An 11,595-nucleotide genomic window follows, 5' to 3' on the forward strand; every position below is an offset into this window, starting at 1 on the left:
TAAAAAGTTAATTTCACTTAGAATATTTTAGCGACCATTTTTTTTAGTTTACAAGCTATCAACCCGGCGCTCCGTTATTTATCAATGGTAAATATAAATAACTATCAACCATAAAGAGTATTTCATTTAGAATATTTTAGCGAATCTTTTTTAGTTTACAAGTTATCAACTCGGTGCCTCGTTATTATCAACGGTAAAAAAATAACTATCAACCCTGTTAATTTTACTTAGAATATTTTAACGACTTTTTTTTGTTTACAAGTTATCAACCAGGTGCCCCGTTATTTATCACTGGTAAATTTAAATACTTAGCAACCCTAAAAATTAAATTTAATTTAGAATATATTATCAACTTTTGTTAGCTTACAACTTAAAACAATACTAATTTGAGTAGCAAGTGGTAGTTCATTTGAGTTGCAAGTGAATCCCCCACCCGTTATTCCCCCCTAAAAACCACTAGCTCGAAAAAGAGAATTATAAAAATTAATCCAAAAAACATGAATTACCGTACGAAATAACAACAAAAACGGAATTGCAAAAAAGAGAATTGTCAAAAGGAAATTGCAAATAAAGAGAATTGAGAGCCTCGTGCTGAAAAAAAAGAGTGAGATGCTCTGTGCATGCATGTAGCAAATTATGCTGACAAGTTGGCTCATTAAATGTAAACACATAAGATACTTTGTGCATGCATGCAGCGTGAACGCTCTTGGCTATATGCAACTTGCAAGTAGGAACATAAGCTATTAGTGTGAACACACAGCTGCATGTAAATGTAATTAAACACTACGCAATAAAATAAAAAAAGGAATTGATTTCGTGCATGATGCATGATGCGAGCGCGGCGCGGCAGCCGCGAAGGAGGGAATTCGAGTGCTAATACCTCTTTAATTAATAGATTGTTGTTGTTTCCCCTAAAAAGGGCAGTTGACTTGTTTCCCCTAAAAAAGTGGAGTTGACTTGTTTCACCGTGAAGTGGAAGTGCGTGGAAGGAATATCCATCTTTTTTTCTTTAATTTATATTGCCATGCCAAAACGTAACGTTTTTGAACTCTGGTTTGTTTGAAAGAACATATTTTAATTCCGTTTCATTGCAGGACAGGTCTAATCAGAGTGACGATGTGACACTTATAATCTGTTCCCGGAGTAATCTGTTGATGCATATGGACCGAATCCTCTCAGAAGAGACTGAACACTCTTATGAACATCACAGATAGCCCTCCAATAATTACAGAAAATTATGTAAACACTCCTAATCCACAATCTACAGCACCAGTAGAGAACTCAATTCTGGCCAAGATACAGGGATACCATCGACACAGCTTTGAACTTTCCCATACACAGAATGTTGTACAATAGTCCAAGTCATGTAATCTCCGCATTCCAGGAGCTAATTGCCGAGGTCAATAATGTTCCGGTTTGAGCATGACATCAAAGAATATCTTCTGCAACCTCTCTAAAATTACACAGGCATTAATAACAGATAAGTGGTGTTGTTTTAATTTTCTAGGAATCAATTTGGACCAAGCAGTAACCCACCTTCGAGATAAAACACACATTTTCCATATGACAATCTAAACAGCAGATATCAAAACTAGAGAGAAATCATCTTGAAGGAAATGGGGGAGGGATGTACGAATGGACAAAACAAGACTAGCAAATTGCCATCAAAAGGTAAATGATGAATCGATCACTAAGATGCTTGGGTAATGAGCAGGAAGGGATCTTACAACTAGGATGGTTTTTTCTTGTGCGCACGTTTTGCAATTCGTTCAAAAACTTTATCTCCTTTCTTCATTTCCCTGAACAATAAATATGAGAAAAATGCTGGAAATGTTGAAGGTGAAAAAAAGGGATCATATCCAAAAAGTGCCACAAACCTCTGGTGCAAAAATACTATGAGATAGAGCAGTGGCAAAAGCAGCAACGTCAAGATGCAGAGAGCCAGGTAGAATCTATTTGTTTGTTTCTGCACAATGGGGTAAAAGGTAACAATAAGTTGGAAGCTTTTCTAATACTTTATAATTTATAAATTACCATCTATGTTCCACAATTCTAGATAATGACAGGCGCGAAGCTATTTTCGATTTTCATCAACAACAAACATTTTGAAACTATCATGCTATGTGATAGAATTAGATTCTCAAATTGCACTGCGTACCAATGTTGATTGTAGTTATTCAGAAAGGTACACAGTTACACACCATAAGAAATCAATGAACCTGAAGATTTACAGATTGGAGTTGGTTTAATATATTTCTCGAAATAGCTCAATCCTTTTTCGCTAAGACCCGCATAAAAATATGCTGCTGACGTGAGTAAAGCTAAAGCAACAGTAGTATTTATATCATTTGTGGGTGCTGCTAATTCCCCATGGGGTAACTCCATAATTTTCCTAAAATGAACAATCACACCTTACGGAAAAGAAATAAAAGCTTAATAACACATCAATTTGTTCGGGAAAAAATGACGTTAACTTATGCTACCATCTGCATTAAAAGGTAATGTTGTTCAGATGAAGCTTAATTGGATATTACAAAAGCTAGCACTAAGTTCAGAATTAATATTTGCAACAAAGTTTTTTGGTAAAAGTTTGCTCACCCTGCCACCTTTGGGGAAGGGTTTGGAGCGCCCGTTGCATGTGTGAGCATCACAGAATTGGTGCAAGAAAAATTCTGTAAACAGGTTGTATCAGAAAGAAGCGAACATTTGAGAGCTTTCGAGTATAGGTCCTAGCGTTTAACCAACACTCACCATGAAGCCGGCTGGCAGAATGCCCTTGATTAATAGGAAAGCAACTATCTGCAAGGCTCTGTTAACAGAAGCAGAAGGGAGTTCAATACTGACACTGAAAATACTCCTTAAATGCTATCTATATAGGCATATAACGCATCAACTATTTGACAATATTAACCAAAACACCAAATAATATTAAATGAACACAACGTAAATTGAAGCAATCTTTCATAGTTCTCTCACAGTCATGATCATCTTATAGTGTTCAGACGCAGCAGGTACAACAACCAATTTCTAATATTTGATTCATAGGTAGATAAACATGTAAGTCAATAGTAAATAGAAGTTCACACAATTGCATCGAATAAACAATACAAGCACAACAGCATGAAAGGAATGCATGAACTGATGCTTTGCTTATCAGTATCAAAGTGCCGAACAGTATCTTTTTCAGGAAAAAGACAAGATCACAATAGATACAGACAAAAGGGAGCAATAAGATACATCTAGTTGTTATCTAACACAAACCTACATATAAGCATAGGAATACGTATGAATCTATGAATGTTTCATGTATGCAACAAGCCTACAAGAGTAGCAAAAAATGGGCCAAACAAAGATATTTAGGGCAGTTCAAACAAAATGATAAGAACCTCACAAAGATGGCGGTTCCTTGCAGCTGCAGCAGCATTACATTTACTCTTTGGTTTCTTGAACTCCATAGCCAGATCACAGTGAAGTGCTCCACAAAGATCTGCCAAGCATCTTCCTTGACTCTAAGGAAACAATTCAAGATTTATCAGTTCATGACTCGACATAAAAACGAATGCACAAGTTGAAGTGACCAGGATAGATCAAACAAGCTAACTTGCTAGTATGAGAACTTGGAGTGCAAGCCTAGGAAAATGACATAAAATGGAAGAAATCATGACAGCCAGTAAGAAGCATACATTATCGACCAGATTATTGTGCCGGTTTGCAAAATGCTGGTCGATAAATTTCTCTGCCCGAAAAGATTTCTTGCAGAAGCCACAGCGCCACTCGTTAATATCAAAATGGATCTTATGTTGCTCTTGTTCCCGAAACATGTCATTTTCAGGATGAAGCCTGCATTTGCTTGGGAGTTCATATTTCTCCTTTTCCACAAATGGCATCAAATACTGCATAAAAAGAGAGAGAGTTGAACCTGTAATGTCTATGGATGCACAGATGCAGTGAGCAGTCACATTGCATTGCATATCTTACCTCGTCAACAGCTTTCCAAGCTGCACGGCTCCTTTCTCTTGAGCAATGCACCTCGTGTGACTTTATTTGGTGAAGTAATCTGGCATCAAGTGAAAACACAAAACTCTTCAGTATTGTGTCCCAAGACTCTACATAAAACATTTAAGATTCCATGAGTCGACAAGTCTGTTTCTGGTGTTTCTTTTCTTAGGATTATGTTACGTGGGGAATTCATTACAGCTGGGATATAGGCCCAGCTGGTGGCAGGCTAAAGACGTAGTCCCTATCTGTTTGGATCAGAATAAGAGACGCAACTGTTTGATCATCTAGAGTGGTATTGTTCTAGTTTAGATTCCAGTTAGTAATGAGTGTTCTTGATCTCCATATGTTAGGACATGTCCTATATTATGAGGCTATGAGGTCACATAAAGGCAACTTATCAATAGTTTTTCCATAAATGACGATTTCCACTACCCCTATTATTGACCTGTTTCAGTTACCCCACCACAGACATCTGGTCTGCCCGCTAGTGCCTCCTGGCCACAGCCCACAGGTACCTCCACCGGTCAAGAGGCTCTAACAGGTTATAGGTAATGAGTAACTTTAGGAGGATCGGGGCGAGGACCTTACTTGAATTACCATGCGCAGAAAAATAGAATGAGGAACTTATTTAATGTGGCATGCCCAGAATAAAACATTAATCGATAAGTCACAGTTTAATCTGTAACAACTTAGTTTGGTACCTGGATCCAGTCCCTCCATGGAATTCCTAGATCAAAAAAAAGTCAAATTAGCCAGCCCAGAGGAATATGGTACTCACTGTAACATCAAAAGAATCCTAGTAAACAGTAAAGATGAGGTAACAATTTTGATCTTTTTACGTAGGCCACAACATGCTTATCTCTACTAATAAGTTACGAATCGGTGGTGTTGGTAGGTCAAAAAAACCAGAACAAATTTTCGTCCATCAAATAAACCGATCTAATCTTCTTAACTATTAGTTTGCAATAGGTGGTGTCCCTACATGAAAAAACCAATTGGTACGTTAAAAGAACCGCTCCTGCCAGATCGTTCGCGCTTCCAATCTTGGTACGTGGGAAAAAACCGGGAGCAAACCCTCCCAGAAAACCAACAGCGATGGTGCCACCTAGCGACCCCGCTGTAGAAAAGTTGCCTAGACCAGGAAAACCAGCGAAGAAAGGTCGATTGTCGTATGTAAAAAAACCGTGAAATTTACAAGGTATGCCACCGCCAAGTGAAAATAACGATTCGATGTGCGGGACATGCCTAAAAGTCTGTGAAGATGGAACGTTGACTACCGGTGCTAGCAGGAGGTCGTGGACCGCATCACCGCCCACCCGGCGTCGCGCTGGCCCGGTGTGGTCTTCAGGCTTCGCTCAACCTACCTCGGCGCATCGCTCCGGTTTCGATCTTGTGAGTTGCAACACGAGTGGCTCCAACAAAGCCGGAACGCCTGCTTCAACAATTCCAAGATCTTGAATAGGGGGAGAAGGGGAGCTCTTCCCGTCACCGCCACTCCTAGGGAACTACCACCGCGATACCCTGCTCAACAAGGAGGTGAATACGAGGCAGGTGCTGCTGCCGGGAGAGATCGTGCAGCGTGGCTGTGGTCACCAACCCCGGCCCCTCGCCACCTCTGAAGTCGCGCAGCATGGCTGTGGTGAACGACCCCGGCAGCTCTCGGCCTCTGACGTCGAGCGCAGCTCCGGGCTACTCCTCCCCTTATTTTTCTATTTGAACTGATCAGATGGGATTAGATGTTCTGATTGAATGATCGAGCTAGGGCCACAGGTGTACGTACCTGCAATTTCCTGTTTCTCTGTATTACTTGCGAGACTGCAACTCCATCCGTTTGCAGACAATATTTTCAGTAGGGAGCAGGAAAAATCTTGAATCATTTAGTGCATCGAACTTGAGCTCTTTCATAAATTCACTGACACCAACGACCGAGATTAGGCTTTGCTTTTATAATCTCTATGATCGAGCTGCTTTTGCTCTTTGAAGTAATATATAGAGGACAAAATGTATGATGGCTCTGGCTATATTCGTGCCCCTGATGATGCCAAAGACTGTGTTTTCCCCTCCTCATGTTCTTAAATTCTTCAGTAGACTACCATGGTTTGTTTCCTGTCTCCACACTGACGCACTTTAGTGCTACAATGTAATTGCGGATTTTAAGTGACTTTTACATTTTGCAAACACGAACGTCCGTTACTAGGATTTTTAAAGTAGAATGTAAGCATAGGATACTATGGTAATTGAGAAAAATGATCATGTTCTATTTCATGGATTGGAACTTTGGGATGCAATCAGTCATATTCCTCTCCATTGGGACATATGCTGCATTATTGTAATTTTGGATTTTTTTTACTTGACTATTTGATATGTCACGCCTTAATTTTTCAACTATATAGAAAAAAAACGACTTGCCATTACATAAATTGCCCCATCCTACATTGCAATTGATCTGATACCCATTTTGACTTATTCATAATATCCGCACGGAACTTCTGTGCACATGAAACTTCTGTGCACATGACGCTTAGTTTTCTCTATTAGTGGGCTTTTAAGTTATTACCTTATTAATTTTCTCTCTCGATAAAACACAGGTACTTTTGACTGGCATTGTTTGTGTCAGCCTTTGCTTTTTAAACAAAAATAATAAACACAAGGACCATTAAATTGCTGATTATCTTATTTGTGATCTTGCAAAATTCCGTACTCACCACACACAACTTGATTTAATGGTTGCTACTCAAGGGCAGCGGGTCATGTTCATTACGAAAATTGATTCAAAAGCTGCGAAATGGCTCAATGTCTGCGGGTTATGTTGATTTCATAAGTGAAGTCTGCTTACAACGCTTTTTAGTTCATAGTTGAAGATGAAAATATTGGATAGATGGCTTGGGTTAAGGAAAATACCATAAATAGACATACCAACAAAACCATATCTTTTAAATACAAACATGTTCGAAAGTCACAAAATGACATAGTTACCCATATAAAACCAAAGTAAACGATAACATATACAAGTTTTTATCCCGTAGCAACGCACGGGCATTTAGCTAGTACATATTTAATATCTGAATATTCGCAGAGATGAAAGCCAATTCTTGATCCAGTTCATATATATGAAACCCAAAGGGTGTTGTTATTCTAGAAAGAACTCATGGAAGGCATGCAAAGAAGCTAGTCCGGCCAGATGAAGTAGTAGTTTGACACGATATGGTAATTGCCATAACGCAGGGCAGTACGGTGACACGATTTGGATCACTAGTACTGCGTTAGCAAATTGTCACTTGCACACGAACCATGAGTCACATATCAATTTTTTCATGCAAAACTAGTTGCATAAGCTCGTGGGTGTTGGCAGACAGCGTTGAGCCTCGAAATCCTATAACTTGCTAAGATTCTTCCAAGAAACGTCACAAGAATCACTGGGATAAAAAGATGGCTGGACCTTGTTGAGGAACGCCCAGAATAAACCACGTACCATTGGGTTCGAGTTCGACCGAATACTACCCACAAATACAGATCAAGCTCTAGATTTGACGCAAAAAAAAATTCTAATGAACTTAAAGATCAATCAGACACAAAAATAAGTACCGTTTGCAGCGCAACGGCTGACAAATCGAGAATTGCACTCACGAATCTGGAATCCAGCAAGAGGAAAGGGGGTAATACTAATAAAGCAGTACCTGATCCGATCCGGACACGAGGAGAAGGCAAGAGACGGCGACGAACGATGCGAAAAGGAACGACTCGGGGCGGCCACCCCAGCTCCTCATGCTAGGGAGCTGTGCTCCTTGCCAACGGAAAATCGTCAAAGTCCGGATGGGTCTGCACTGCACTCCAGCAGAGGGGCAGAGAGGGAGCGGTGGCAGGAAGGCTTCGCCGCGTGGTTCGAGAGGGGAGGTATGTGGGCTATTTGATAAAATGCCCTACCTTACTTTGCCATTTGCCTCAAGCGGTTTACTTTGGCATTGCTGAAATACCCCGTTTTACTTTGTCCTTTTGCTGAAATGCCTTACTTTGAATTTAACAGGTTTCTCACTCTAATCTTAGACCAGCTGTGACTACTTTGTCCCTGCCCTCTCATCTCTCATGTCTCTCCCTCCGCACTTCGAATCTGACAGTTGTTTTAGCAATTTTTACAGCATTTTCCTACAAACTAAATTAATCAATGATAGATATTACAAATATGAAATAAGTAGATGCAAACGAAAATGTTCAGTGAACACTCCACTCCACCATAGCCAAAGGAGCAGAAATTGATGTCTTTGGTTGCATCACAATAGGAGTACAAATCTGATGTCTTTGGTTGCATCACAAAAGGACCAACATAAGCACATAGCATAAGTATTTTAGTGAGTCCACATCTCACATATAACCAACAACAACACCCATAACTTGTCAAAGCTAGTTCATTTTCTTCTTCATTGGTGTTATCTTCTTCAAAGCGATCTTCTCGACATCTCATGGTGGCGACACCCAGGGGCGAATTTAGCGTCCAGGCACCCTGGGCACGTGCACGGGCTCAGCGACGCTGCTTACATGGACTCCGGCGAGCTTCCTGGCCGACGTATATAGCTGGAACGACAAGTTTCAGATGAAAGATCGTGTTTCAGAGAAGAATCGGCTGAATGTTAGAGTCTGTGACTTTAACATGCCCAACGGATGTTCCCTACCAGCAGAACTTGGCCACTGCGTTCCATAGCCTACACTTGTGCCACTACTCACTATTGAAGAAGCTGGACATAACATAAATTGAATTGCTCTATATGTCCATCTCTTCCTCTTCTCGTTAGGTGGGACAATATGAAAATTGTCTAGGCCCGCCACTGGCGACACCACATGCTCTAGTGATGCAGCTCGACCTTCGGTTTTTGCCGCATCATGGTCATCATCGAGAATTACGTTCAAGTCCGACATCAGGGAAGCATGGAAGAGAAGGAAGAATAGGAGTTAGACGCTCCAGGGCGGTACTACCGCCCGACTTGGTCGGTACTACCGCCTTAGCGGTACTACCACTCCCTATGACTGGAACTTTCGGCCCTGCGTGTCTTTGTGTTGTAACTTACCCCTTCACATCCCCATTTGCCCTTAGACTATAAATAGGCACCCACCTCTCCCTTCATAAAGGAGACTATGATGAACTAGAACTTGCCCTAGTGGGTTAGGGAAGCCCCCTCCTCTCTTAGACACAAATCTTAGAGTTGTATCCAAGGCCCTCTTTATGTGATCGATCTCTCACTTGTGTAATTCTACTTCGGTCTCTCATACGAGTGATTCTATCGATTGCATACCGATCCCTTGATCAGGGATTCTACCTCATGTCTTTCTGTAAGGGTATATTGCCCCTATGTGTGGTTTTGGTAATTAATGACAACCCCTATGGACTAATGTTCTCATTGAGTTTATATGAAGGAATATTCCATAGGTACTACTTGTATTCCATGTGTTGGATTCAAGTATGGATGCCATGAAGATAAAGATACACCTTGTGTATTGGCATCAAGATCATCGATTTGAAGATCTATATGTGATATGATCAAGAAGAAGAAATGAAGAAGGAGTTCTTATGCGGAACTCAATATTTGCCATGCTCTATCTTATGTGATAAGCAATGGATGATCAAGATCTGGAGAGCTTGATTCCAAGTGAAGAATTCTTTATATACACCTCAAGATATTATGATAGAGTATGAGAAGATACAAGGTTGAGTTGGGAAAGTTCAAGATGAGCATCTCAAGTGGATCACATGCTTGAAGCTTGCCGTCCATTTGGTGATAATGGACATGTGAAGATATGCATCAATGGAGCTTTCCCATCATAGTGTATGGGGGAGCATTTGTGAGTCTTCACGAAGTAACGATGATCAAGTAAGGCATTCCGGCTTGTGTGGAGCTTGAAGAGTTATCATCAAGATCAAGCGGGATGCGCAAGGCAAAGGTATGACCTTGATAGGTTTTCCTTTTGCCGGTCTCAAGGTGATTGATGGGAGACCGGATTATAGGATAGATAGCCGCACTATTAAGAGGGGCTTTCGGTTGGGTAACTTGATCACATCGTCTTAGGGAGCTCAATCCTTTGCATACTTTGAATATCCCTATTGCTTCTTGGTTTTTCTCTGTATGAGGTTCTTGAGCTTGTTGCTAGCTTTACAACAAGCCCAAGTTCATCGAAAACGGAGTTCGTATGACTCTTCTATGGCATGTTCAAGGTTGGGTGATTTTACCGGTTATTCATGATACAAGGTTCTACCTTTTATATTCATGATAAAATCTCCTCCTACAGATTCTTGTATTTTCACTTTCTATAGGATAGCATTTGTTGTTATCTTTCAAACAAAACGGGTTTCATTCAATTCGGAGTTCGGGAGCATTCGCTATTAAAGAAAAAGGAAAAAAGGGGAATAGAATAAAAAGAAAAAGAAAAAGAAGAGGGCCACCCGACCGGCCGGCCTGACCGGACCGGCCACCGGCCCACCCGGTCCGCGCCGGGTCTGGCGCTGGTGCCTGCCGGGCCGCGTCCAGTGCCCTTTGGCCCAAGACCGGCCGCAGGCTCGGTCCACGACCGGCCTGCCCGGCACGCCCCCGGCCCGACCGGATTCTCCCCTGGCCCGCTCGCCTATGCGCCGCCCACGCGCGGTGGGCGCGGCCTGCTCGCCCAGCAAGGCCCGGGCGCGCTGACGCGGCCTGCCAGCCCGTTCGGTCGCTGCCCCGGCCTGATCGGGCCCCGGCCGGCCTACTCAGCCCAGCAACCGGTCAGCCGGCTGGGCCGCCGACTGGGCCGTTTTTCTGGCCGTTTTTCCTGCGATTTTTCTGTGTCTTTTTCCCCAACGGTTATTTTTCCCCTTTAGCTATAAATAGGCTTCTTCCACCTTGAGTTGTTTTTGTTCTTCCCATTCTTCTCCTCCATTGTTGCTATTTGAAGAACTTGCTTCCCCTCTTGATTCCTCCCATGATTCTTGCCCATTCTTGAGGATTTGAGAGAGGAGATCTAGATCTACAATCCCCACCAATCAATTTCTCCTCTAAGTGAGGGGAACCCTTTGGATCTAGATCTTGGAGTCTTTTGTTGACTTTCCCCATTGTTCTTCGTCTCCAATCTCATCTTAGCATTTGTTGCTTGGGTGGGATTTGAGTGTGAAGGACTTGAACACCTCTAGTGTTCTTGCTTTGCATCATTGCATAGTGTTGAGCTCTCCACCACGATTAGTTCGAGTGAGAGACCGTGAGCTTGTTACTCTTGGAGGGAGACCTCCTAGTTGGCTTGGCGGTTGGTGCTCCGGTGATCTCTTCAAGAAGATTGTGAAGAGGCCCGGGCTTCTCCTTCGTGGAGCTTGTGAAGTGGTTGTGGAGCTTGCCATCTTCGGAGCAGAGGAAAAGCTAACCATAAGGAAAGGGCCATTATCCTTCGTGGGTGTGGTTCGGAGAATAGGGTGAGCCTTCGTGGCGCGGGGAATCCTTCGTGAGACCTCCACTCCTCCAAACGTTGTTGGAGATATGCCCAAGAGGCAATAATAAAAGTGGTTATTATATATCTTTATGTTTATGATAAATGTTTATATACCATGCTATAATTGTATTAACCGAAACATTGATACATGTGTGT

General features: G+C 41.9%; 1 protein-coding gene across 2 annotated transcripts; it reads right to left on the reverse strand.

Annotated features, from left to right (window-relative positions):
- Nucleotides 1-1,102: 1,102 nt before the first annotated feature.
- LOC124653352 lies at nt 1,103-7,922 on the reverse strand. Of its 2 annotated transcripts, none has more exons than XM_047192417.1 (10): nt 7,677-7,922; nt 4,701-4,726; nt 3,979-4,057; nt 3,684-3,893; nt 3,387-3,509; nt 2,752-2,809; nt 2,599-2,672; nt 1,878-1,966; nt 1,728-1,799; nt 1,103-1,442 (listed from the first exon to the last, which is right to left on the reverse strand). In XM_047192417.1, the coding sequence occupies exons 1-9, from the start codon at nt 7,764-7,766 to the stop codon at nt 1,730-1,732; spliced, it is 819 nt and encodes a 272-aa protein (XP_047048373.1). In that variant the 5' UTR covers nt 7,767-7,922; the 3' UTR covers nt 1,103-1,442; nt 1,728-1,729. The 2 variants fall into 2 exon arrangements, with proteins under 2 accessions (XP_047048373.1, XP_047048372.1); XM_047192416.1 differs by having other exon boundaries at nt 1,103-1,453; nt 7,677-7,921.
- Nucleotides 7,923-11,595: the final 3,673 nt, after the last annotated feature.

The sequence above is a fragment of the Lolium rigidum genome, chromosome 5 (assembly GCF_022539505.1).
Source record: "Lolium rigidum isolate FL_2022 chromosome 5, APGP_CSIRO_Lrig_0.1, whole genome shotgun sequence".
NCBI classification, from domain to species: Eukaryota; Viridiplantae; Streptophyta; class Magnoliopsida; order Poales; family Poaceae; genus Lolium; species Lolium rigidum.